At 51.0% G+C, this 26,991-nt stretch overlaps 9 protein-coding genes across 9 annotated transcripts; 7 read left to right on the forward strand and 2 right to left on the reverse strand.

Moving 5' to 3' along the window:
• Nucleotides 1-527: 527 nt before the first annotated feature.
• Nucleotides 528-2,105, forward strand: VTN00DRAFT_846 (uncharacterized protein; the record flags this gene model as incomplete). The annotated part of the gene is made up of 1 exon (XM_069435316.1): nt 528-2,105. The coding sequence occupies one exon, from the start codon at nt 528-530 to the stop codon at nt 2,103-2,105; it is 1,578 nt and encodes a 525-aa protein (XP_069291553.1).
• Nucleotides 2,106-4,404: 2,299 nt separating this feature from the next.
• VTN00DRAFT_847 (uncharacterized protein) lies at nt 4,405-6,112 on the forward strand (the record flags this gene model as incomplete). The annotated part of the gene is made up of 2 exons (XM_069435327.1): nt 4,405-4,646; nt 4,759-6,112. 2 exons carry the CDS (start codon nt 4,405-4,407, stop codon nt 6,110-6,112), a joined length of 1,596 nt encoding a protein of 531 aa, XP_069291554.1.
• A 345-nt stretch (nt 6,113-6,457) lies between these two features.
• VTN00DRAFT_848 (uncharacterized protein) lies at nt 6,458-7,492 on the forward strand (the record flags this gene model as incomplete). Its single annotated transcript, XM_069435338.1, has 1 exon — nt 6,458-7,492. One exon carries the CDS (start codon nt 6,458-6,460, stop codon nt 7,490-7,492), a length of 1,035 nt encoding a protein of 344 aa, XP_069291555.1.
• Nucleotides 7,493-8,285: 793 nt separating this feature from the next.
• VTN00DRAFT_849 (uncharacterized protein) lies at nt 8,286-9,894 on the reverse strand (the record flags this gene model as incomplete). Its single annotated transcript, XM_069435349.1, has 3 exons — nt 8,286-8,377; nt 8,531-8,595; nt 8,717-9,894. 3 exons carry the CDS (start codon nt 9,892-9,894, stop codon nt 8,286-8,288), a joined length of 1,335 nt encoding a protein of 444 aa, XP_069291556.1.
• Nucleotides 9,895-11,116: 1,222 nt separating this feature from the next.
• Nucleotides 11,117-15,603, reverse strand: VTN00DRAFT_850 (uncharacterized protein; the record flags this gene model as incomplete). Its single annotated transcript, XM_069435361.1, has 5 exons — nt 11,117-14,839; nt 14,902-15,047; nt 15,106-15,192; nt 15,237-15,314; nt 15,471-15,603. 5 exons carry the CDS (start codon nt 15,601-15,603, stop codon nt 11,117-11,119), a joined length of 4,167 nt encoding a protein of 1,388 aa, XP_069291557.1.
• A 358-nt stretch (nt 15,604-15,961) lies between these two features.
• Nucleotides 15,962-17,014, forward strand: VTN00DRAFT_851 (uncharacterized protein; the record flags this gene model as incomplete). Its single annotated transcript, XM_069435372.1, has 4 exons — nt 15,962-16,107; nt 16,177-16,375; nt 16,437-16,721; nt 16,775-17,014. The coding sequence occupies 4 exons, from the start codon at nt 15,962-15,964 to the stop codon at nt 17,012-17,014; spliced, it is 870 nt and encodes a 289-aa protein (XP_069291558.1).
• Nucleotides 17,015-17,449: 435 nt separating this feature from the next.
• Nucleotides 17,450-18,180, forward strand: VTN00DRAFT_852 (uncharacterized protein; the record flags this gene model as incomplete). The annotated part of the gene is made up of 2 exons (XM_069435383.1): nt 17,450-17,630; nt 17,780-18,180. The coding sequence occupies 2 exons, from the start codon at nt 17,450-17,452 to the stop codon at nt 18,178-18,180; spliced, it is 582 nt and encodes a 193-aa protein (XP_069291559.1).
• A 902-nt stretch (nt 18,181-19,082) lies between these two features.
• On the forward strand, nt 19,083-19,943 carry VTN00DRAFT_853 (uncharacterized protein; the record flags this gene model as incomplete). The annotated part of the gene is made up of 2 exons (XM_069435394.1): nt 19,083-19,293; nt 19,372-19,943. 2 exons carry the CDS (start codon nt 19,083-19,085, stop codon nt 19,941-19,943), a joined length of 783 nt encoding a protein of 260 aa, XP_069291560.1.
• Nucleotides 19,944-23,240: 3,297 nt separating this feature from the next.
• VTN00DRAFT_854 (uncharacterized protein) lies at nt 23,241-25,995 on the forward strand (the record flags this gene model as incomplete). Its single annotated transcript, XM_069435405.1, has 4 exons — nt 23,241-23,488; nt 23,544-24,962; nt 25,061-25,360; nt 25,422-25,995. The coding sequence occupies 4 exons, from the start codon at nt 23,241-23,243 to the stop codon at nt 25,993-25,995; spliced, it is 2,541 nt and encodes an 846-aa protein (XP_069291561.1).
• Nucleotides 25,996-26,991: the final 996 nt, after the last annotated feature.

Genomic DNA, 26,991 nt, shown 5'->3' on the forward strand with positions numbered 1-26,991 from the left:
AGGAGAAAAGCTAGCTTTAGCTGCTTCCGTCACGGTCACCTTAATGGGCCCTCTCACCGCTGGACCTGTGTCGACCACTAAATATCTTCTCGTGGAGAAATCTGCCAGCAACGAGCTCATCCTTTCGCTTCTGACATTAGAATTTATCTAGCTGCCCTCTCTTTTTCTCGTTCTTAACACATACTTTGTATTGTCCTTGAATAGTATCATTTCTATTCCGCCGTCCGGTTAAGCACGACAGCTCTTGCATTTCATCAGGTGTTGACTCTTAGAGAACCTACCCTACCCTACCCATTAATCAATCTTTCACCGTGGCTGCTCTAGGGATCAGCGTTCAGCCTGTTCCATACACCGACTCTCTGAATTCGCTATCCCGCCCGTATCATCAACTTGCCGGCTATCTCCCGACCCAGTCGACCTCCCTCTCTCATACTCGACTAAAGGAGGGCCATAGTCATCTTGAGAGAGGGAGGGACCGGCCATGTTCCGGTTTGCGGCAGCTGCCAAACGAAGGAGAACCGGAGCATATGTCGCGGAATTCTCCCGCATCAGGCCCTTCTTCCAGCGATGCCCCTCTACAACGCAGCCGCGGCCTGATCGAGGGAGCCGAATCTTCAGCGGAGCGGCATACGTCAGGAACCGCTGATGCCCACGAACCCGCCACCACACAGTCGTTTTCATGGCATCGGTCAGCACCGGTGGAGCCTCCTCCTGTACCGACCCAGCCACGGTCCATAGGAGTCCACGCCATCCTGAACCCCCCAGAGAGTACGGCTGTGAGCTCGAGTTCCCGAAGAAGCAGTCGCGATGGTCTTGACTTGCCCGTGTCGATATCTCCCTCTCCCCGAAAGCGAACATCTTCATCTCCTGTCTCTCACCTCATCCACCCGAACAATCAGCATCTCCAAGCGGACCGTCCTCCGCTTTCACCAGGCACACGCCCACGTCGAATAATTACCCCAGTTTCCCCCGCCGCACGAGTCGCTAGCGCTGGTGGAAGGTTCAATACGTTACCTGGAAAAATAAGCGTTTCCAAGTCTCCGTTTGTGCTAGAACCATCCAGCGGCGTTTACAATGTTCCTCCGGGTCCCCAGTTGCCTCATGAGGGGAATGTTCCGGGCATGGCACTATCGGGGCGACATTCTCACCCTCAGCCATCCGTGCATTCGACTCCAACATTCCACGCCAGACGGGCAAGTGCAGGGCCAGCAACGAACCCGAGCTCACAAGAGAACAGCCCCAGAACGCCGCACTCGACATACAGCCAGTTTGGCCACTCTCCTCCGGCTGTCGGCGCTGGAATGCTGCAACCGTCCGCAGCACCCCTTGTGAAGACTCCGTCCTTTCCGTCAATGGATCCGCTAAGTCGACTGCCGAGTGGTCCTGGCGGTCCAAGATACGGGGAAGAGACGCCACTCTCAAGTTCTCCTCAGGACGTTCCTCAAGGCCTAATTCCCGTTGTAGTTGACTACAAATCCGGATCTAGGAGTCAGGCTGAGAAGCGGAAGGCGAACAGTGATGCTTCGCGGAGGTTTCGAAATCGGAAGAAGCATGAGCTTGCCTTGGAACAGAAGATCAATTCCCAGGCGGAAGAAATCCGGATGTTGACTGAGGAGAGAGACTATTATCGCGCCGAGAGAGACTTTTATCGTGAGTCCTTAGGCCGCACTGTAGGTTTGGGGCAGCTACCGGCCCGACCGCCGTCACCGCGACAATTTCGGTCGTCTCTGAACCAGCAGGCTACCGAACCTGGTCGGGAGTCATGGCGTTCCGGCGAAGGCGCAGCAGGTGAGACAGGCGGCGGCCTAGGGAGAGATACTACAGAGCAATTGGTCCCTCAGGGTGTTGCGTCTGCTTCTCAAATGGCTCCCATTCCTCCAGTGGCTCACGGCGGGTGGTCCACTGGTCCGCCACCTTTTGCAGTGCCAGCTTCGAATGTTGGGCAACAATCTTCTCCGGATGATCGACAAATACGACAACAGCAGTTTACCAGCCCATGGACAGGCGGTACGGGTGGAAATTTCGCTGGAGGACAGCTATCACATGCACCGTTGACTTCGACATCTGCCCCTCAAGACACGCAGTCATCAGCGCGAACCTTTTGAGAGGCGCTGTGGTTTTCTCAACGATTATATCTCTTTTCTACATACATTGCTTTTTACGTTGTTAGTACCTTCTACGTTGTTGTTTCCTATTTCCATTTTCAGGGCCTTGCCATAGGTCTGGTGAAAAAGAAAAGTGAACCTCTAATCGGCGTCACAAGAAGATTAAAAGCTTCCCTTGGCCAGTACGGCATTGTTGTGGCTATACGCGGCATTTGGGACAAAAAAAGCAGAAAAGAGACATTTTTGGTTTCTTTATCCTCTTGCCTCCTGCATGGCCTTTGCCTTGCTTCTGTTTTCCAACGGTTTTAAATTCTGCCCGTCACCAATCCCCAGATTCTGGGATCATTGGTCTCGGTAGATACACTGGGTGGCAACCTGTATGTTGCGTCGTGGCTTTTTGCGATTTCAGGATATCTGGCTTCCGCTAATTCGATTCGTCCACTCCGCTTAGTCTACATGACGTTGTTGCGTTCCCTGCCCGTTTATGTCGCTCACATGCCATTTCTACCAGGCGGTCATGATTTTATATACCCATAGCGCTCATTGTCATTTGCTCCTCTTTTTGGGTTCCGGTTGTGGAGTTGGTGGCTCTCTGCTTGGCATTTTTGGGTCTCAGGTCCGGACAAGGAGTCGTATATCAGAGCTAATTCTGTGGGAGGAACTAAATTGCTACAGCGTGTATTATCACCGATTTTAGGGACGATAGTGATAGTGGATAGAATGGTCGGTAGCTATAATTTACAAAACAATTTACTTGGGCAACTGCCTTCAAGTCAGAAACAGGGATCTATTGGAGTAGCTTCACGGTTCTTCCAAGTAGAACAGCGGTATAGGCGTGTTCGGTCTCAGGTACATCCTGGATCGGTGAGGATATGCGGTCGAGACCTGATGTCGAGATAGCGTGTCACGTGTCCGTACTGCATCAACCCCAGGGATTTTTCTGGCCAATCAAGTCGGTCCCGGGCAGTCGAGGACAACGAGCCCCATGCATTACCAGGGACCTGCAGCGGTCCCCGGACCCCTCGCCGCAGGTAGATAGTTGCAGAGCTCTTCTATTCGCTCTATTTTGCAGTCCCATCTGTTTTATATGGTAAAAGCAAACAATTACAAAACAACATATTGAAAACCATTGAATCTGAAGCTATTTGTGACGACGCTCAGTCATAGTATTATTAGCTAAAACTATGGTAGCTTGTCATACAGAATCAAAAGCATGAGGGGAAAAGAAAGGAAAGGATTCGCGGGGCTTCATGTAACGTGATATATAGGCAAGTAGGACCGGCAGTATCCCAGAGACCAATGCTCAACACCGCCTACCTTACCGCCTAGGTGTCTGCCGCGCCGTCACACTATTTGCAAATCCTATTTCCTAGGAGTAGTAGTAGTAGTAGTAGTAGTAAAAAGAGCTTATCTTTCATATAGGCAGATTAAACAATCTAGAATAGGCAAATCAAATGATCTAGGCTAGGCAGATCGAATGGTATAGAATAGGCATAGGCAGGTATAGAATTCTAGTGTAGAGTGTTTTTACCTCCCTAGATCACGTGCTTTTATCTTTCTAAATAACATGACTTATCAATCACGTGCTTTGCCTTCTTTTGAACCAATCATGTTGCTAGATTTCCCAACTCAGCAGCCAATGAGTATCGATTTTTGAAAAAACCGGTTTCTCGTATAGAGTTGCTTCGCTAGCGCTCCACAAATTATTGGAGCCTCTTTGTCCCCGTTTTCCCGATTATCGTTGCCGTTCCGAGCCATTGAAGCGCGATGCTTTGTTTTCCAGAAAACCAGCGGTCTGCCCGAGATTCTTTGCCTGAGGCACCGCGTTCACTGGACCCCTGGGTTTCAGAGTGCTCCTCTCACGTGCTGCCACGGCACGCAGCAACGTTGACAACGGGTTCCAGCCTATCAGGCGAGCATGTGCTCCTCTGCCCAAAGTTTCACCGTTGCTCGTTGAAATGACCCGATCTCGCACACTTCATCTGGGAGATTTCCCCAGAGACAGGGAAGCTCCCGAGGAGGGAGTCTGTTGCTACTGTCTACCTACTTACTACCAAGTTCCTACTTACCTTCTATTTAATCTAGGTACCTACCTGCTGTATTGTATAGTACGGTACTGTATGTGCATGGGGTGTACTTTTTTTCTTCTCTTCACGGCGGGTCCCCTCGGCTTCTAATTATCCTTCTTTCTTTAAGTTTTTAACAGCCTTTTTCATCTTCAAAATTCTTTGCGCCCTCCCTGTGCTGGACACGGACTGATATCCTCTTCTGGAAAAGGACGCATGTGGATCGTTTCAGGATGGCAGACTTAAAGACAGGGTTGTTGTCCTATAAGGCCCGGGGGGAGGAGGATGTCGAAGAGGCCGGAGATGGCACTCGACCCACAAACTCCCTCCGTTCGCAGAATTCGTCTCTGTCACGGTCGTCCATTGAAGAGATTTTTGACCAGGCTAGATGTTTCCCTGCTCTGAGGAGACAAGGTGCGCTGGTGGCAATGTATCTGCTGCTCGCTCTGCTTGGTGGTGCTTTTATCCTGTCTAAGTAAGTTACATTTTGTTTTTACATATACTGCTATCCGGAGCTTGCTGCAAGCACGTGTTATGCATATCCGATCAGTGGTTTCTTTCAATGCTAAACTGTGTTTACTCTGTAGAGTGTCGGGAGCTTCGTCTCTCGAAAGGGAGTCCTGCAATACTGTCGACAGGGGATACCAGTGCTATCCCGAGACTAGTCACTTCTGGGGTCAAAATTCCCCTTACTTCTCTCTGGGTGAGGTCTCAGAGATCTCCCCGGAGATCCCTGCAGACTGCAGGGTCACGTTTACCCAAATCCTCTCTCGCCATGGAGCGAGATACCCCACCTCGAAGAAGACGAAGCTCTACTCTGATATTGTCACGCGGATCCAGCAGAGTGCTGAGTCGTTCAATGGTGACTTTGCTTTCTTGAAGGGGTACAAGTACTCCCTAGGTGCTGATAACCTCACTGCTTTCGGGGAAGATGAGTTGACCAAATCGGGAATCCAATTCTATAATCGTTACAAGACCCTTGCTAGGACTATCGTTCCGTTTGTTCGTGCTTCCGGTTCTGATCGTGTCGTTGCATCCGGGGAGAAATTCCTGGAGGGTTTCCAATATGCGAAGATGGTTGATCCATCTTCGAACAAGGGCGACAGTGCACCGAAGATCAGCGTTGTCATTGATGAGAGTGACTCGTCTAACAATACTTTGAGTCACAATGGTTGCGTTGCTTTTGAGGATAACAAGTCCACCGACAGCGTGCAATCAGCGTTCCTCGAAGGGTTCACACCTGCTATCCTCGACCGGTTCAAAGCAGGCCTGCCAGGTGCGAACCTCTCCCTTTCGGATGTTACCTACATAATGGACATATGCGCCTTCGAGACTGTGGCCATGACCCCTGATACGAACAATCTGTCTCCATTTTGCTCTTTGTTTACAGAGAAGGAATGGCTCCAGTACGACTATTATCAGTCGCTGGGCAAGTACTACGGGTTCGGTGATGGAAACCCACTTGGCTCAACCCAGGGGGTTGGGTTTGTTAACGAGCTGGTAGCCCGTCTGACCAATGCTCCTGTCGAGGACCATACCACCGTCAACCACACTCTGGATTCCAACCCAGAGACGTTCCCCTTGAATGCGACTATCTACGCAGATTTTACCCACGACAACATTATGACCTCCATACATGCCGCTCTTGGTCTGTACAACAGTACCGGGAAGCTATCAAAGACCAAGATGCAGTCCGTTGTTGAAACAAAAGGCTACTCTGCAGCCTGGACTGTTTCTTTTGGGGCTAGGACATATATTGAGATGATGCAGTGTGGATCTGAAAATGAGCCGCTGGTGAGGATTCTGGTTAACGATCGTGTTGTACCTCTTCACGGCTGCAAGGTGGACTCCCTGGGGAGGTGCAGACGGGATGACTTTGTCCGTGGGTTGAGCTTTGCTAGGAGCGGTGGTAACTGGGCGAGCTGCTCCCCCGACAACTAGCAATATGTTCTCTTCTGTATCTGTTCTGCTGTGGTCCGGCGGTCCCCAAGGGCAGAAAGGTGGGAGGGCACCGCCTCAGTTGACGAAGGTAGTGAATGATACAGTGCTTGTCGATTCACAGGCGACAGCTGATGGACAACACATGATTTATTGGCTCTTTTCCGCTGACCTTTTCCCTTAGAGTCTCTTCCCTCCTGGTTCTTTGCGTCCTGTACCTGTTCTCTCCCATTTCGCACTTCACATCTCTTCTGAAACCCAACAGCCAACTCAAGCGACGTCTCCTATATGCCTAACAACAGAGAAACTCCCAACAGCGACGACTTCTTCAGCCAAAGTTCGACAGCCATGGCCACAGCTGCTTCCTCCCCGTCGCCACCAGACAGTGAATCTGACCCGGACTCGAAGCCAATTATCATCCTTGTTTCCCCGTACGAGGTTCTGGGCTTCCACCGACGCTACGCAAAACTCCTGACGCGTCTCCGGCGGGAAGCGCGCCTCATCCGTGTCACCAACAGCGACATGCTCGACTCCGCCATCAACCAATACGAGGACGACATCCACGGCATCATCGTCACCGACGCATCCATCATGCAGCCTGCCCACGAGGACCTCTCGCAGCGGCTGGCCAGCATCCTCACCCTCCCCTTCAACGACTGGGCCGTTCTATTCGCGTTCGACTTCCCCCTGCAGGTGGCGGGCAAGGCTCGCCAGTTCTCCAGGTACATGAGGCGCGTCTTCCAGCTCGACTGGAAGATCAGCGGTGTCTCTGTTGAAAAGGTCGAGCTGGAGCTCCGGCCAAGGGCCCTTCAGAGGCTAGGCAGCCGCGAATACCGCTGGGAGTATGAGATGCGGGCTGTGTTTCTGAGGCGCGTGCAGCAGGATGATAAGATCCTCATCGTGAAGGGTTCTCCCCAGGATGAGGAGGATGATGAAATGGATGACTATGGAACTGAGTGCGACTACGAAAACGAGAACGGCGACGAAGACTGGGACGAAGACGGATATGAGGATGGAGACGAATATTTTGAAGAAGAAAATGACTACGAGAACTTCGAGGACGACTCTACGGACAGCTCCCAGTCCATGACCAATACCAACAGCAACGGACCGTTCCGCAGGATCACCAACGGAGACCACGCCTCCATCACAGACAGCCCCGTCGTCTGGCACGAATTCAGGGACGATGAATACTACGGCGATGGTGGTGATGACAATTACGATGGTGACTACACCAACGAGGAAGACGATAACGAGGATGAAGATGGCTATCTATCCCATGTGACCGGATACCTAGGTTTCGTGGGCCACGTCGAAGATGAAAGACAGCTTGTGGGGTTGATCCTGGGCATGTGCGCGATTGTGCCGGGGATTGATGAGTAAGATAGGTTAGGTGCCCTTCTGGTACAGTACCCTGATCGATGGAACTCTATGATTGGATTGGGATTATCTTTTTTTCAAATGGATTCAGTTTTGTCTGTGGCCTGGACAGGATGGTGGATGTTCTCTGCTTTCTTTCTTGTGGTTATCTTGTCTGAACGGGAAAGGCATACTTGATACTGGAATTTGCTTTGCATGGCGGAAAAGGAAAGTCTTAATGGCTCGTCTTGATAGGTTAGGTATTTAGCTAGCTAGCTAGCTAGCAGTCTAGAGTGGAATGAATATAGATACCCGTCAGTCAGTCGGTTTGAAACTTTTTTTTTCCTCCTATGATAATGCACATCGCTTTTTTTTTTTTTAAAAAAAAAGCCGCCAAAAGGATAATCTCAAAGGATAAAAAGAAGAAAGAGAGGAGAACATCTATCAATCTAGCATACGATATATATGTCATAAGTAGGCGTCGTTGTTGTAGTGGTAGATGTCTTACAGAATAGATGAGTTGCATGTAAATAACATAAACACATGAGTGATGTTACTATTAATCACAACTGGAAACAAATTCAACAACTTATGACTGTGGCTGTGACATGCTCCTTTCTCCGTCTATGGCTGCGGAATCAATATGAATATGTCATGAACATAAATGCGTACGGGTATGGGGTTAGGTTACTGTACATTAGGTACCTAGATAGGTATGCCGAGTAAATATCATATCATATCGCATCATATGCAAAGTCTAAAGATCTATAGAAAAAAATAACATAAAAATTGAATTCAAAATCTCTAATTAATTAAATCAACTCGAAGAGGAGGACTCGTTGTCTCTGTTGTTGCTATTGTCGGATGCCTCCGGCCCGATGAGCCGCTTTTGCTGCTTGCCTTTGAATGCTGTTGTTTTTGAATTTCATCTGTTAGCTTTTCTGGCTAGTTGTTGTGGGTCCTCATGTGGGAAACTTCCTGGTTATGTGCAGGAAGAAGACAGTGTGAGAGTGAGAGTAAGAGAGAAGGAATTGGGTCATAATAAATGTATGCTATACTCACCCCGCTCATAAAGAATATAGCTCGTATAGATCAGAATCGGGAGCGCCACGATCGTCGATGTCCATCTAAGTAAATAAATAAGTCACCGAGTTAGTAAGTCATAGTCATACACTAAGCCAGACTAAACAAATATGCGTATGCATGCATGTATATATCATATGGAGGGATGTATAAGACATGACGTACTTCCTCGCAGCAGCCTTATACTCCTTCGTCTGCCGGATATCTACCGGACGGGGTGGTGGTGGCGGGCGTGACCCGAGTTCCTTGATTTCCTGGGGACTGAGGACTCTTGGTTTTCGTAGGGATGGGCCCTGGGTCTGCGTTGATCTCGTTGTTGTTGACTGGTGTCTGCTTGACATGGTGGCTGTTGGTGGTGGTAGTGGTGATGACTGTGAAACTTCTGGGACGGTTGGAGGAGCAGCGTTGGTGGAGATGGACTTCTGGCTTGTAGGAAGAGCTTGGAAGATTTTTGAAGTGCTGGGATCAGGAGGAGTTGGAGAAGAAGGAAAAGAAGAACTTGGTGTCGGTTGTGCAGTGGTTGCAGTCGTAGTCGTCCTGCTCTCTTCCGGTGCAGAAAGCAAGCCACTGGTCGCCGAGTCCCCAGCTCGCGCAAGGTCTGGATTTTCCGAAGCTGCCAATTCCACTGATGATAGCTCTTCAGAAGAAGAATTGGAAATCTTTTGAGATTGAGACTGATCTTGAATGTCCGGTATCGTTGCAGTTGCCGATATCTCAGTGGCTATAGCAGTCGTGTCGCGCGACGACGATGACGGTGCTCCTCCCTCGGTCGATGTTGATGCCGATATTGATACCGGCTCTGACGATGCTGGAACCACGTTCTCAGTGGGTGGAGAGACTTCCTCATAGACAAGCTCGCTCGAGATCTCCGGCTTCGACGGCTCTGCAGCAGCACTGTCCGTCTTGCTCTTGCTCTTGGTCTTGCTTGATCGCGAGTTCTCTTGCACGTTCCCACCTGTCTCGGTTTCAATCGACGCAGAACCTTCTTCAGCAGAACCTGCAGTTTTTGATTTCCTAGATGTCCTCTTCTTTCGCACCTGCGGAGCTTCTGGTTCTCCCTCTTCCTCAGCCTTCGAGTCTATGATACTACCCTTGTCTGTGTCGGGCGATTTTTTCGAAGCGGCGCGCCGCCCCCTGCTGGAGGATACCCGTTTGGGCGGGGACGCCGCTTGCACCTCGGCATTAACGTTAGTACCTGCAGGAACACCAACACCAGAACCGACATCGACGCCAGCGCTGTTGCCGTTGCTGTCGCCCTCGACGACCTGGGCCTGGACTTTTCGCGGTCGACCGCGTCGACGAGGGGTTGGAGATGCTGTCGCGGTGGTTTCTGCCGTGGGCATTATTTGTGATTCCCGACCTACCTATAGAAGAGATCGATCGGGAGAAAATGCCAGTTTATAGGTTATCAATAATCTGCAAGACGAGACGAGACATGATATTCTGGAGATCAACGCAGCAGGCAGAAATGGAAATAGGTACCTACTTATTAATGCTATTATTCTTTGCCCCTACTCCGCGGGCGGGATGCGATTCATTGAACCAGGGATCACCAACCGTCCGCGGGACAGACGCGGTCCAGAGCAAGCGAGCGCGTTTCGTTTCAGCGGCTGGGGACAGGAGCTGTGCCTTTATCTTAGTACGCATCAGCTTGTGAAACACGGTTATCTATTTTTGGATTTGATGCCTGGGGATAGATACAGTTACTCTATGGAGTGTTAGGTACTGCATATGCAACATGTGGACTGGATGGAGTACATGCATACGTGGAGATTAAGCCATCATGACATGTATGTAGATGGTCCTTAGATACGTGCATTTTACTTCTCACGTAAAAGCACAAAGGAGGGCAAGCCCGTTGGATTCGATCTGGTGATCACCGAACGCTGCAAGACCAAAACTAAAGCCGTGTATTTATCAGACCCATCGCTCTATATGATAATAGAGGGGATCTGAGTGGCAGAGAATGAAAAGAAATATGCTAACATACACGAGAACTGGAAAAAAGAAAGAGATATGCCCCTGAAGCCCGATTGATCACTGCCCACGCGCCAACGAGATCCTCAGAAAATGCATATCTATCTGGAAACGAAAGAAGATACAAGACGACCAAGAGGCCCGTAACAAACTGCTCCAGCCCAATCTATTCTCATCAAAACTACCAACCATGCAAGTGAAGAAGATACGCACACACAGTCTATGCTTCCAAACCGATACACCAGCCATTTGAATACATTGTCGCAAAAAGAGAACCAACTCCCGTCATGCTCCTTGAGTATAAACCAGCCGGTAACTCCGTCGTAGATCGTAGCCTGGCGCTGAAAAGCCTAGTGCGGGTGTTGATATGGTCTAGCTAGAATTAAATCCATGAGGTATGCTTGAAGCCATCCATTGCGCCCCGTATACGTCGCTCCCGTTATTGTTGGATGGGCTTATAAAGAAGAACTGACGAGGTAATGGAACGTGAAATCCGTGTTTAAAATCAATATCAACGTCGACAAGGGGCGTCGCTTGCTCCAGGCAGGTAAATCGCAAGGCATGACAGGCGCGTTAGGAAAAGGTATATCAGGCACCGTCGGGCTGTTCTACCGTCTGGACCCCATGACCACCGGTCCCTTCCGCTTCTGCTTCCGTTCCACCGCTTGCCTGATCGCCAGAGGCAACATTTGACTGTCTCTTGCGTGAGCTTGCCTTGCGGGCCCTGGCCTCCGCCTGACTCTGAAGCTGCGCCAGCAGCGCGGCAGCAGCACGTCGCCTAGGGCGCCCTCCAGGTCCTGGTGACTCAGTCAGTTCCGAATTTTCCTGCTCCGATATCTGCTCGTGGCCCGTGGATGCCGAAACTGTCTCTTTGCCGCTCTTTTCGGTACTGGCAGCGACCGATTCAGTCCCTTCTGGCTGCTGCGCTGCAGAATGGCGTCGCTTCTTGGTCGTACTCCTGCCCGTTGCGTTGGCATCCTGGGAATTTTCGGCCTCGCCGCTTTCCGCCTCTCTAAGGGAACGTCCCTTCTGATTCCTAGGAGTTCTCACATCGGCAAGCTCACTAGGATTGGCGGTAGAGCGGCGCTTCTTGCGGGCCCGTTCTACCGCAGGGCTACTCTCTGCCGCGTTGCTGCTCGCGGCCAGGTCAAGAGAGCGCTTCTTTGACCCTTGGGCGCTCTTTGTACCCCCAACCGCCTCAGCAGAAGCCGCTTCTGTACGGCGCCTCTTCCGTGACACCCCAGCGGGGGTGTCAACATTGTTCCGTCCGGCATCGGGTCCAGCTAAACCAACTTGTGTAAGGGCGCGCTTCCTCCGTCTTGAGGAGCCCGGATTGTCATGCTCCTGGATCTTTGCCTCGAGCTCTGCCAGGGACATTGATCGGTCGACGGTGATGCCCCTCTTTGCCGCGGCCTCGCGAGCCTTGATCTTGGCGGCTTCGACTCCCACATCCTCGGGGACGAACGGACGAGGTTCGCCCCGAGGGAGGTTGCGCTGCCCCATGGGTGGTGGGAAACCAAATATCCTGTCCTTTTCTGTCTGCTCGCGAGACTTCACGTGAGGGGGCGGTAGAGGGAACCCACCGTCCCCGTATAGGTTCTCCGGTCGAACCCAGACGTAGGTGTCTGGGACTAGGACGAGTTCTTCTCCATGGTTGTTGACGCGACCCGTATGTGTCCATCCGTCCTCATCCGTCCAAGGGCGTGGAATGTTTGGATGATCAAGGGCGGATAGAGGCCCGGGCGCCGATGCGCTCTGTGTCGGATCGACGGCCGACGCTGCCTCACCAGAAACCAGACCGTCCTCGGAGGGACCCCCCGAAGCCGCCAGCCTTCGACTGGCATAGTACTCCTCGCGGAGTCGCTCGACGTCGAGGTCCTCATCCGAGGACTGTCTGAAGTCCGGTGCGACAGCAGCGGCCGCCAACTCGAACAGTTGGTTGGCTATAAACTCCTCCTCAGTGTTGAAGGAATGCGGCACCGATGGCTCCGTGAGCTCGGTGGACGCACCGAGCTCAGCAACTGTTGCCGTATCTGAGCGTTGGTGGGACGCGATGGTGGTTGAGGCTTGAGGGTTTTCTTCCCCCGAAGCCGCATTGCCGTCCACATCCTCACCAGTCAGAGAATGGACTCTGCCCGATGCCCTTGGCTTCCGGGCCTTTGGCTGTTGCTGGGCTGCCTCAATGGCCCTGGCGGTTGGCTTGCGCAGCCGCCCAGAGGTTCGAGCCGTGGATAAACCTGCCGGTGAAGGGGTTAGGGCACCGGGCTCTGAGTCCATTTGGCCATCAAGACCCAAACCAGTTCTCTGGTTTCCCCCATCGAAGTCGAGCAGAACCTCGCTGGCGTAGACCTGCGCAGTTATTTCCCGGGCGCCCTGCACTACCTCCGGATCACGCGATAGTATGTCAAAGGCTTCCGAGAACCTCGCCGAATCTGACGCCTCCTGATCCAGAACGCGGATCAGTGCGTCCGTTGCTGGCTGGCACTTGACGCTCTCCTCAGGGCTCAGAAGAGCTGGCAGAACATCTGCGAGGAGCTTGCCAGCCGCAACGGTATCCGCACTAAGGCGTAGTTCCTTCCCCTTGGTACCGAAGTAAGCATCTGCGAATCCGGGGGTGAACGGCTTGAGGTGCTTGATCTTGGGGGCGATCTTTTCAGCTTGCTGCTCCATTAACTTCTCGAAAGAGTCGGGATAAGAGTGATCTATCATAGGGGTATCAATATTGGTTCCAGGATCTACTTCCATGTTCCCCGCTTGATTTTCGCTTGACTGCGCGTTGCTCCGCAAAAGATTGAAATCCGGCTCTCTGAGTCTTCGTGTGGTGTGAGTCCTCCTGGCTATATCATCGACCAGATTCAGGCTCCTATTTTCATTGGACTCGCGACGTGACCGTGTTCTCTGGGGAGTAGTAGTGCGAGAAGATACTCGGCTGGCTTCTGGAGAGCGCATACTCTTCACGTTTTCAATCTTCTGCGCAACCCATATAGCGACGGCGATTGGGTTGTTGTTCCACGGATAGTTTGCGAAATTTGGAGCGGTGGATTTCATACTGGCAGTGGACGCTGCAGAATTCTGTCGGGGCTCTGATCTATCTTGCGCATCTTGGCCATTCATCCGAGTTCGTTTACCATTGGCCATTTTAGGAGTGGAAGTTTGGAGAGTATTTGCCAAGGGAGATTCGGAGTTGACAATATCCTTTTTCATCTTCATAGACTTGCGGCCACCTTTCGAGGTTTCTTTCGAGGATGGACTGGGATGATTTCTGGCAACGCTCTCGATTTCAAATACTCGTGTCTTCACGCGTCCAGGCCCTGAAGATTTCCGGCCGCCGCGAGTCGAACGTGACGCCGAATTAGCAGGAGCAGAGTCGGAAAGACTGTCGAACTCGTATACTCTGGCACTGTCGAGTGCAGTCCCTATAGACTTGCGACCATTGCGACGTTGCTTTGAGGTCGAACTGTGGGGCAGAGGAGTTTGAGAGGCGTCCAAAGAGATTTCAGATTCGTCGGCCCGGGTTAGTCCAACTTGCGAAGACTGGAGATCACTGGGATTGCTGGGAGTTGAATTTTGGAGGCGGTTTTTCGAAAGAGCTTCAGCTTCTAATGCTACCGTCCTCTTCTTTGCTGTTCCCGTAGATTTGCGGCCACCACTGGCGTATCGTGGAGTTGAAGCACGAAACGTAGAAAAGTGTCCGGAAGCTTCTGGGCCAATTTCAAATCTTTCGGCTCGCCCTTTCAAAGACGAAGATTTACTTCCACCACGACCGGTCTTGGGAGTAGAAGCGTGAACACGAGATTCGGTACCGTCTCCAACGCCAGAGTCAACGGTCGCTCTTCGTTCCTTTTTCTGAGACTTGCGTCCACTAAGAGGAGTCTTCAAAAAGAAAGTGTGGAGAGTGGCCTGACCGAGATCAAACTTGGTATTAGGTTCTGAAGCGATCCTTCGTTCTCCTTGAGACTTTCGACGGCCCTGAAAAGGTTTGGGAGTGGAAGTATCGAGGGTAGACCCGTCAGGCTTGTCCCGTTCCACTTGTGTAGATTTATGAGTGCCGTTGGAGATGTCGCGAGTGGGCTTTTGAGGATTATCAGCTGAGACGTGTTCAGTATTCAGGCTTCCAGTGACGTTTTCCTCTGCTTGTACAGAACTGTCGTCACCGTTCAGACTTCGTTGTGTCCTTCGACGTTTCGCAGTAGGCCATGTGTCTTGGGACAGCGAATCCTGGGGAGTGGCTGAAAGAGATGCGGAAGTCTGGTCAAGTCCTTCGTCTGTAGCTAAGCTCCGAGCTGTACGAGAAGACTGCCGTCGGTTGGTCTAAAGTGAAGTTAGTAACCATTATGACACACACGGTGGCAAAGGTTGAGCTGTAAACTTACTTGCGACTTGCGATATGAGCCGGCTGGGGAGCTGGTCCTCTGGACCGATGATTTACCAGCCACTATGTAGTTGATACATGGGTCAGTGACGTGCGTTCCAGTAGAGTGAACATCACCCGGAATCCGTAGTAGGGTTCGTGGAAATCCTCAGGAGCAACGTAAGGGAGGGTGATCCAAAGGAGAAAACGGCAGATCCTCGCTTACTGACTGCTGTGCCAAATCCTTGTATGTGTCTGTTCAGGGGATAGGCTCCGGGGGTGTTGTGTTGTTGGAGAGAGGGCGTCCTCCCGGCTAGGGCTATGGGGACCTTCGACAACACGGCATGCGATATAAACGAGAGAGGTAGTCGGGAACCGTAGTTGCGAAGAACGAGGAGTACAGGGAGGATCTCTTCGGTGCCTTCACAATCGTCTCTGCTGGGTTGTTAGCACGTATGTTCGAAGAGAAACTCATTGTGAGACGATGGCGGGAGGAAGTAGGGTTCGGAAGAGCTGCGGAGCGGTCGAGATGTTGCAACACAGCGAAAGCTGCCGTCGCGGACAGGAGGAACCACAAGGGACACTACTCACTAGTTTGTATTATGAGCCCAAGTATTGCAGAAGGACCGTGGAGATATCGGTTGTAAAGAGGTAAAAAGAGAGATAAGGAAGTATGTCGGAGAGGAGACCCAAGCCGCGGGGAGGTCTGCAAAACTACAATCATGCGCGGACGAGCAGGCTCGGGGACCTAGCGCAAAGATACAGGGAGCATGGCGCAGAAGCAGAGAGACGAGGCCCGGTAGCTTCGAGGACTTGCAGGCAGGGAGCGTTGCGGGGGACGCCGTCGAACAGGTCGAGATGAAGAAACTGGCGGATGGGATTTGGGACAGCAGGTCAAGAAATTAGGGTTTGGTCTGGCGGGCAGCAGGTCACTGGACCGCAGCTTGCCCCAAGTCTTCCCGCTGGCTAGCGCTCGCCCGATCGCCGCCGCCGGACCCTAAAACAACCTCCGCTGAACACGATAACAGCTCCAGCTTGTATTTGCTGTTTTTCTTTCGTTACCCCCTCTTTTTCTTCACAGGATGCGGCTTTTGCACTGCGCTCTGCAGCTGGGGCTGCTGTCTGCCGCTCTGCCTTCTGCTTATGCGGCCTCCGCGTGGGGATTCAGCGATGCCACGGTGTCCGTTCAGACCAAGGGCGCTGGAGTTGGAGCTGGATTGAAGGAGAAGTATGCTGCCATAGCCTTTCTAGAGCTATTATCAATATCTGCAGAGATAAGGCGACTGACAAGAAACAGGGTTGCAGAGGATAAGCCCCTGTCGAAGCCCGTGTCGCTCGGAGGATCCGATACTCTCAAGATCTCCCTGACCGCCCAGGAAGGACGCTCTGCGAAACGACCACACCAAGCTTTCCTCCTTTTGAAGGATCCTGTTACTGGCCTGGATGTCTCGTATCCCTTTAGTGTGAAGGACAATGGCAAGTCCAGGGTCGAATTGGTGGGTTGCGAGATGGTGAACTCTCGAAGATCTTCTTGCGGCTGACACAACGCGGTTGCAGACTCAGAAAGACCTCCCGCTCCAATTCCTCACTACATCAGAGCCAGTAGACGCCCGCTTTGTAATTGGGTCTTTTGGCAGCTCTAAGGCATACGATCGTACCGCCTTCAAGCTGTCGATTGACCGTGACCCGGATGAGCCCCTCCCGTCTGCCGAGGCCGTGCGATACGGCAAGCTTCCCGAAATTCACCATATATTCAAACCGGATCCAAAGAACCCACCGGTTGTTGTCTCTCTTACATTCGCTGCAATGGTGATTGCAGCTTTCCCTATACTAGCTGGTTTGGTATGTCAATACATATTAAGCATGGTCTATAGTCGCCTGCTAACTCTATTCAGTGGCTCTACCTCGGTGCCAATGTCAACCACCTTCCCACTGCGATAAAGTCGGCTCCTCTCCCCCATTTCCTTTTTGTTGGATCGATTGTCGGGCTCGAGGGGATCTTCTTTCTGTACTATACTTCATGGAACCTCTTCCAGACACTGCCCGCTGTCCTGGCAGTAGGTGCTGTCACATTCATCAGTGGCAGCCGGGCACTGGGCGAGGTCCAGGGTAGACGCCTGGCGGGTTTGAGATGATTTTTATTATGCTAAGTTAACAGTGAGGAACGGGCAGCTGTAGGCCTGTCGATCTGTTTACTGGGACCTAAGGTCTCTTTTTCACGCGCCCATTTCCGCAAGTGCACCACCTTGTAATATTGTATAAAAAGATATCAGCACCGAGAAATGCAATTTTCCGAATCTTAGATAGCCAAAATAATAATGGCGTTGTGTTTTCATATGGATGCTTAGGACAACCAATAATAGCAGATGTTTTGGCAATTTTGCGTACCTGGACAGCTGACGTCAGGTTGCAGGCTATCGCTCTAGGGCGTTTTTGGTGCAAAGTGGGCCTTCTCCGCGCTCGCGGGATGGGGGCGCTCCGCCTCCGCCTCCGCAAGAGCTCGAACCTCAAAGCTGTCATTCTCTTATCTACTTCTCCAGGTGTTTTTGCAGCTTACGCGCTGTCCTGAGATGGGCTCCTCAGCATCAAAACCTGCAAGATTCGCCGTTGGCGCGGCTTCGCGCCGCCAATACCCCAGAAAACCGTCCCCCTCAACAACAACCGCGAGCCCTGGGGAGCAAGCACCCAAGGCGCGAACCCAAGGACCAGCGTACAATTCCAAGGAGCAGGTTTCGAGCGCGAAGTCTGAAGGCATGTGGCTTTCTATTTCTTCTCTGGCGTCCATAATGAGCTCCCAATTGAGATTGGCACCGCCGGGATTCCATGATCTGGACCCACGAGAGAACCCAATCGAAATATTCTGATGTTTACTCAAACTGACGACTGAAAAATTACCACAGCCATCGACCTCGACGGTCGCGACCCCGATTTCGCCGCCTCCCTTCGTTCGATCGGTCCCGTAACGCCCAATCCCACATTTTCCAACTCCAGCACCTTCAACCGCTCCCCTTTCCCCCAGCCGAGCCAGGGCCCGTCCGTCTTCCCACAATTCGCGAACCCAGCGCTTCTCGTCGTGAATGCGCGCCAGCAGATCACTAAGGCCGCGGAATTAGAGGCCGAAACGTTCGGAAAGCAGAGCCACACGGGACGAGAGTTCCTGGACGTCATGACGATCCGCCAGGCGCTGTCGATGCGGGATCGAGAGGGATTGCCGGCGGATGAGATTGAGAAGCGGTTGAGGTTGAAAAGTGGAGTTATGGAGAGGTTAGGGAAGAAGGGGGTTGTCGCCGAAATCGGATAAGGAATGGGAAAGCTGGAAAACAGGTAGTTGGGGAGGTATGTACTCCTAGATAGATCTGGGAGATCTGCTGGCGTTGGGATGTCTCCAAGCGACGTGCTGTCTATTGTTAGAAATATTTACTATGGATGGAGTCTTTGGAATTTCTGGGGCGAGTTGGTCCCCACGTTCAGCGAACTTCTTGTGGATGTATATATAGATGAGTGAATGGGCCTTGTGATGAATGACTATTTGCATTATGAATTCATCAAGCCATGTTTGATGCCCTATCTTTTGGTTAAGTCAGCAAATATGATGCGACTAGGAAGCAACAAAATTCTGGTCGATTTCGTTTACAAGCGCTAGCATCGAGCAGTTTGGCTTCAAGCAGACACCCAGCAAAGAGAAAAGCAACAGCAGACTTTTCAGCGCATTCTCTTTACCAGGCACTTAATTATGCGCGTAAACTGACTTTTTGCATGCTTCGCCCGTATGTAAATCCCCACGTTTTAAGACAAGACTGTGAGTCAAGGCATATATATATGTATGTACACACGAGCAGAGCTGTACGTGGATTACTCTTATTGGCAGGAAATAGAGAATCTCAAAATCCACAGGTAGAAACGCTTGAAATTTACATGGGCGGCTGTTGATGCAAAGTTTGCATGTACCTCCTATACGTCAGTTTCCATCACATATACTTGCAGACGTCGGGAATAGAAAATATAAAGCTGCGCACCTGCCCAGTTTGTTGAGTTTGGCTCATTGCTCTTCTAACCCTCTGAGGTGACGCTTTTCTGCCTGCTTTCTAACGATAAACTGCCGTCTCACTTCAGTCGAACTAGCCCCATCGACATTGGTTGCCAAAGCCCTTCTAAAAGCTGTCCAAATTATCAGCTCCTCGACAAAATTATCATCTGCAAATCATGACTGACGACTTCGGGACTGCCACACTTGCGGAACTACGCTCTTCGGAGCAGCAGACGTTGCTGGACGAGATCGATAATCTTCGACTTCAGGGAGTCAGCGAGTTCGTATTCCTGCCCCAGATTGTCGTCTTTGGAGATCAGTCCAGCGGGAAAAGCTCCGTACTTGAAGCCATCTCCGGGGTACCGTTCCCTCACAGCGATACGCTCTGTACACGTTTCGCTACTGAAGTTATCCTTCGACAAGCGCCAACAGCTGGAGCCGCTGTCTCTATTGTGCCGGGATAAGATGTTTCGGGTGCTGAACGTGAGAGGTCGCTCGGATTCAAAGCCGACTTGAAAGGGCTGGACAGATTTCCCGCTCTCGTCGACAGAGCAAAATCAGAGATGGGTCTCACGGCTACTGGAAGAGCTTTTTCAAAGAATATCCTTCGAGTGGAAATATATGGACCCGACCAACCCAAGCTGACTGTTGTTGACTTGCCTGGTCTGATTCAGACCAATAGTAAGCAGCAATCGGAAGCAGATGTTGAACTCATCTCGGATATTGTGATGTCCTACATGAGAAATCAACGGAGCGTTATCCTGGCAGTTGTTTCTGCGAAGAATGATTACGCCAACCAGGTCATCTTGAAGCGAGCCCAGCAGGTCGATCCTAAAGGTTCTCGGACACTCGGACTGATAACAAAGCCTGGTTACCTTCCCGATGGCTCGGAAAGTCAGAGGGACTTTGTGAAACTGGCCAGCAATGAAAATATCCATTTCCGACTCGGCCGGCATATAGTCAGAAATCGAGATTACAAAGAACGAGACTGGACGACGGCAGAACGTGATGAAAACGAGAAAAAAATTCTTCTCTGAAGATTTCCTGGAAAGATATGCCACGCTATATGGCTGGAATCGAGGTCCGCCGTCGTTTGTGTGGGATCCTCTTGGACCAAATAAAGACATACCTTCCAACCTTGACGGAGGACATGGAATCCAACATTAGGGAGTGCAAGAAGAGACTAGATAAGCTGGGGGATAGCCGCGATACACTCAATAGGCAGCGTCTATTCTTGCTCAAGTTGAGCCAGTCTTTTCAAGTCCTTAGCAGGGCAGCCATTGACGGTAACTACGAACACCCCTTTTTTGCAGATCCTTGGTCGAACGACGAGTACTGTAAACGACTACGGGCTGTGATACAGAATATGAACATTGATTTTGCGGAGATGATGCGCAAGAAGGGCCATCACAGATCAATCTATGATGACGGGTGCCCTAAGCCAAGTGCTGCTAATTCGGTTCAGACAACTGACATTGAGCAAATTCACATCAGCCGGCAAGACACCATTGAATGGGTTTGTCAGCTACCTTTCAAGAGCAGAGGTCGCGAATTGCCTGGTACCTTTAACCCTCTGCTCGTAGGCGAGCTACTCCGTGGCCAAACTGTTAATTGGGAAATGATTGCGCGAGAGCATGTCAAAAACATTCGGCTTGCATGCAGACAATTTCTTGAGAAGCTTCTTTATTCTATCGTTGATGATGAGACCACGGGGTCTTTATTTGACAACTGGATAGACCAGAAGGTCAACAAGAGATTCGAAGAAGCAAATAAGGCTCTTGATAGCCTTCTAGCAGATCGCAAGACGCACTCGATAACATATAATCACTATTACACTGAGACCTTGCAGAAGATCAGACAAGAACGACAGGCAAAGGAACTTGAGAAGAAAATTCCAAGCCTTTCTGCGTACCGACACTGACACCATTTGTGCCTTGAATGGTCCTTCTCGAAGCATCCATGAATTGGCAGAATTCACTTTCGACACGGTCTGTAAGGGATATGGACTTTTTTGCGTGTTCAGAGCTCCTGGACAGCATGCAAGCATAATATAAGGTAAACCTTCGCACTTCTTGCAAACTTCACTTGAATCTAATAACCCGACCCAGGTGGCACTAAAATCTTTTGTCGACAATGCTGCCATCCAGGTGGTGGAGGGAATTCTGGTAGCAGAAACATGGTCTATCTTCTCCCCGATAGATGTCGGACAGATGCCCCCAGACCTGGTCTCTAGGATCGCTGCAAAATCCACTGAGGCCCAGGAACTCCGTCAGCAACTCGAGCACAAGCTCCATATTTTAGAAAAGGGCATGGAAATCTGTCGGAAGCATTCCACGCACACTAATATAGAAGCTAATTGCCATTCTCTCCCTCTTCGATCCAGGTGGTTGCTCAACATGAATTAGAGCTTCCTTTCCGCTCGGGCCTCCTAAAGAGCGAAACTTCTTAAAGCGACGAAGCCACTTAAGTTTCTGGATCAATCTCTAATTCTCTCTCGAAAGATTATATCCGCACGGTTAGCACAGTGCATAGTCGATCTACATGTTCCGTGGCTAAAAGAGGCTATATCAAAAGCAAAAACGCTGCACAATTGGAGGTTTAGAGCAGCAGATAAAACTGTTACACAATCTGAATACACATGACATGTCAGTTGAGTGATTCAAATCTGAATCTGCAGTTGAGCCGCAAAACCTGAACAAGGCAGCTTTGCTTTGCAAGATGAAGTCAAGACATCAGACGATCCCTGATCCCTGTAGGGGGTGGCGCGCTCCTTGGCAGCGTCCGCAGCAGGAAATAGATCACCTGCCCCGCCCAGTGGTCACATTACATATGCCGAAGCTTTAAGAGGCGTGCAGTCTGCAGTCAACACTCCCTTTACCCTGTACATTTCCAAGAGTCAGCCATTCCGTATGTTCCGTAGGGCTGTTTTTTTAGTAAGAAGTAGCTCTTTAATTATTTATGGAATGGATGACATGAGCTAAGCTTTGTCAAGAAACGCGAAGATCCAGACCCCCGTCTGACGGCGGATCTGTGTGGGGTTCGGCGAACGCCGGAGGCCCGGAGAATTCATGGTACATATACATGGGATGAAGGAAGGGGGTCGGTCGGTCCACTTCGCTTTTTTGCTATTATTGACGATTGGGTTTCTTGGAAATACAGTGGCGCAGGCCCCTTCAAAGGGTGGATTTTTTTTTGCCTCTCTTTCTAGTTCTTATCCCTCGATACCCGGTTTACCTGAGGTATTATTTTCTCTCGTCTTTCTTGGTAACCTATAAGGGAGAGCCCAACATGCAGTTTGTCACGTATCTAGCATTCGAAGTGGCGCAAGCCAGTAGCGCTCCAGATTGGTCATTAAGGTTGCCTGTAGGCAGATCTCGGGATCTGAGATCTTTGCTAGTGTATATTCCGTATAGATGGATCGAAGCTTAAATGTCCGCAATACGGACTTTGGTGTTGAACTGACCCAGAGCCAAGTAATGATTTCGTGGTATTCTATAGACCTAGATATCATTTAGTACTTTTCGACCGGATGACCCTTGAACTGGACGTGCGCTCAGCTAGGCATAGAAGTTACACACTGAGGCACCCCTTTCTCTCCAACAGATGTGGTGTCACGGGAGCCTGATCTGGGTGGTACCAAGACAATCAGGCCGTGTAAGTGCAGTTGTTTCTGTCCAATTTAACCGGGAGTATCTTCCCGGAGAAGTCAGATGCCATCCGCGAAATTTGCCAGGCAGGATGGAATGGAGTCTGGACGCAAGCCCTAGCCCTAGGTCTTGGCTCCCAAACCTTGGCAGGGACACTGCTGCAGCCCCACCGACTCCAACGGCTCAGAAGGCTCAGATTTTTGTCCTTGGTGCTATTTATGCAACTGCTCTTGCGCAGGGACCCGCCCTGATGACGAGCAAGACCGGCAAACAAGCTCTCCTGCGCCAACTAAGCTTTCTCTGTGGCTCCCGGCGTGTTTTCCCCGTGATCCCTTGCCAAAAATGTGAACGGAGGCGCGCCAGTGATCTTCATCTGTGACACGATCCCCCTGCGCATCACTGGCCAGTCCCCACAGTCCAGCGTCATGGAGGGATCTGGATCATGTTTTGCTGTCGTGCGGTCATGGCCTGTCTCCACGCGGTGCTTCTCAGGGCCATGCTGAGAAACACCGAGATCTTTCCCTTTCTTTAACTCCATGTTGTGAGCTGCGGAAACAGCATCCTTTCACTTCTCTCCTTCGTCTCTTGACACATGTCGGTTCTCCGACATGTCCACACTCTCTCCCAAGTATGCCATGGTCTGGCCATGATGATCACTCTCCTCTCGTTTCTGCCCTGAGAACCTTCATGATGCATCCCACATCCTACCTCCCATCCCTTCCCTTTCTCTTTTCCCTTCTTGTGGTGAGTGGCCTCTCAGCCAAGGTCCTGCACATTCTGCAGCATCTCTCCTCGTTGCAGGCTCTCTATCTCATCATCTATCTCCCCACCTTGTTCCTTGTCGATCTTCTGGTCATCTGCGTTGGAAGACTGCTGCTGCGGACTCCAAACAGCCCGTGCCAGCTGCTAGGATGCGTTCTGGGCGGCGGGTTGGCGTGAGTCACCTGTTCCCCTTCCCGTCAGGTTGACTGTTTTCTGACCCTGGCACAGTTTGGTTACCTTCGGTGCCTCCGCGATTCAATTCGGGTTCTTTCTCCAGACGGGATCTGAGGTGGAATGGAGAGCTTCGGACAGTTTTCTGCGAGATCCGGCGGCGATGAAGTTGCTCATGAGTGGAATATGGACCGTGTGTCTTGCTGGCGCGGTCATACTCGCTGTCTCGTGGTTGCTGAGTCCCTATTTACATTCGCTTGTCGGTTCCGGGTTCGAGGTCATCCACAATGGCCTTTTTAAGGACAGAAAAGCGCAAGAGAGTCCGTTTCCATATGCTGAATTTGAATATGAAGGCACCTGTTGGAGTTATTTGAATTTGCGTTGGGCGCTTCCAGCAATCGCCATTGCAATATCTCTCATCGTCCTCGAGGCTACTCGGCCATCCGTTCCTTATGACCATCTTTCGGAAGCACTCCCTCTTACACTCTTGCATGCTGTCCATATATCGTCAAAAGAATGCCACGAGACCCAGGTGCCTTTTCCCTTGCAGGATCTGATTTCCGAAGAGAATTGGGAGATCCCACAGGGTGATTACCCCGGCTGGAGCCCAGGCAAACTCCTTAAGCCTGATGATGCTCCGAAACGCCCATCTTGGCTTCCTGAAGACATTCCGCCCGGTTTCCAGCGCTGGAAGACTCAACATGAGGTGTCATCCAAGTGTCCTGACACACCAGGAGCTTATCGGTCCTACAGTCCAATCTTTGATCCTCTCAAGATATCAAATCTCGACCTTGATATCTTAGAGCCTTTGCGTCAAGCTTTCCAGGAAAATTCCATCGAGATCAATCATATTGTAATGGTGACGATGGAAAGTGGACGGAAAGAAGTTTTCCCAATGCAAGCTTCAACCGCTCTGTACGATGCAATCGTCGAGTCCCACGAGGAAGGAAAACAACGCAATAGGGCCGTTGATAAGATGTCCCGACTGACCCCTGTCGCACAGATGGTCACTGGTGAATATGCCTTGAACAGCAAAGGAGAACCCAACAATTTCAGCGATGTAAACTGGCAGGATCATTCAGCCCCAGGAATGGGTGGCATAAATGTCAAGGGTGCTGTTACAGGCAGCAGTTTGACTTTCAAAAGCCTTTTAGGCAGTCACTGCGGCGTCAATCCCTTACCCGTGGATCTTCTTGACGAAGTCGAATATGATATCTATCAACCCTGCTTGCCTCATATCTTCCGGCTGTTCAACCAAGCCAAGAACAATTCGTCAAACGATGAAGGAAACAGCCTGGAAGACTTCCAGGAGCGGCCTTGGAATTCGGTCTTTATGCAATCTATCACAGACACGTACGATCGCCAGTGGAAGCTGAATAAGAAGATGGGATTCAACGAAAGCATTGTGAAGGAGATACTCGAGAGCCCGTTCTCGAAATATTACCCCCCGAAGACTAAGGAAATAAACTACTTTGGGTAGGTTATCTCTCATTCAGACATCCACCCCTCACCTTATCTCTCCTGTCGACATGTGCCGCCTCTACGAGTCATGTGCGAGTGCTGACCATCTACAGCTATGCAGAATCCGAAGTCAAGCCATATCTGCGCGACTTCATCTTCAACGCCGCGCAAAACAGGACACGTCTGTTCCTCTCGCACATTACCAGCACCACTCATCATCCCTGGAATGTGCCGCAGTCCTTTTACAGGGAGCAATACATGGGTCGTCGCGGTCCGTTGGGCATCAATCACCGGCCTATGAATGACTACCTCAACACAGTCCGTTACGACGATGAGTGGCTGGGAGAGATTCTCGGATTACTCGATGAGGCGAAGATCGCAGATTCCACCCTCGTGGTCATAGTCGGCGACCAGTAGGTTTCCTTCAGTATTTTCATTGCTGTCTTATCATGTGCACCTGCTAATGGACAGTAGCGGCCAAGCCTTCGCCGAAGACACCAAAGTCACGGGGACCTTCGAGAACGGACACATCAGCAACTTCCGCGTGCCTCTCGTCTTCCGCCACCCCAGACTTCCCCGGATCGACATCTCCGCCAACGTGACCTCCCTCTCGATCGTCCCCACGATCCTCGATCTACTCGTGCAGACCCACTCCCTGAACGACCACGATGCCGGCATCGCCTCAGCCCTCATCCACGAGTACCAGGGCCAGTCCCTCCTGCGCCCGTTCCGGAGCAGTCACAAGGGCCGCCAGGTCTGGAATATGGGCATCATCAACGCTGGCGGCACCATACTCTCGGTTGCATCGGCTGAGGTTCCCTTCCGCCTTATCCTGCCGTTGAAGGAGGGATTCCAGTACCGGTTCACCCACCTGATGGAGGACCCAGCGGAGAAGCAGCCCCTCGAAGCCTGGAGACTCGAAGAGCTGCAGCCGCGCGTCCTCCAGAAGTACGGTCAGGATGCTGCTAACTGGCTCGAGAATGCGGTGGAGGTAGGCAAGTGGTGGGTCGCGGAGCAGAAACGGGTCTGGCATTATCGTGGGGAGTAGCGACGATAATGATAAAAAAACTCAACGTGGTTTACCATCCATGTATGCATGCATTATTCATGAACATAAACGTGCTTGTACATTAGTATTTTTTCTCATTGATGACTATCTGAATTGTGCATTGCTTCTGTTGTACTGTACAGTAAAAAGAAAGGCCAGATATAATTTCTATAACTTTGAGAGACGGCATCTATGCATCTCCCTTGGTCATTGCCAAGGTCTGCCTCTCAGATAGCGACCCATACCTCGTCAGAATTCGACTCCCCATAAGTAAAATCGACACCCTCCCGGAGACACCGTACCATGGACCATGACACATATGACATAGGATATAAGATAGGTACGTAGAACAACAGTCCATGCACTGTACGTACCTAGGTACCTAGGTAAGATACGTATGTATGTAAAATCTTGAACTCAGCCTCTCGTCTCGATTTATGTACAGTACATGAAGGCATGGATAAGCCCACCTACCTAGGTAGATAAGACTAAATCAAGTCCAAGAGTGAGGTAAAAAGTATACACCAACCTACCTACTTGATGGATATCGCAACCCAAAACAACCTCAACCTCACAAGACACTGCAAGGCCCACCTTACCTTATCTTACTCAGTCCCGGGTGGATAGATAGATAGACAGACAGGTTGGGCAGGACATTTCCTGAATCATCCAGATGCATTACCTAAGAGGTATCTAAACTGCTCAGGCAGGCAATAGTACAGTATGTACCTCAGAACCAGGTACAGTTCTAGTGGAGAATGTACCTAACTGAGGTATGTAATGTAATGTACGTAGTACACGTAGGCCTACCCCCGCGCAGGGCAGCGCGCGTGACTCACTTATATACCTACCTAACCTGAAGAGAAGGAGACAGACGGAGAAGACCGCGCTTAGATACCTAAATTCCATAATACCCTGTAGGAACTACGTACGGTAAGCAGGTAGGTAGCCTGGCCTGAGTCCGGCACCTACCTAGGCAGGTCAACCTTGGAAAAG

The sequence above is a fragment of the Thermoascus crustaceus genome (genome assembly GCF_041956765.1).
Source record: "Thermoascus crustaceus strain CBS 181.67 unplaced genomic scaffold VTN00scaffold_1, whole genome shotgun sequence".
In the NCBI taxonomy this organism is placed as follows: domain Eukaryota; kingdom Fungi; phylum Ascomycota; class Eurotiomycetes; order Eurotiales; family Thermoascaceae; genus Thermoascus; species Thermoascus crustaceus.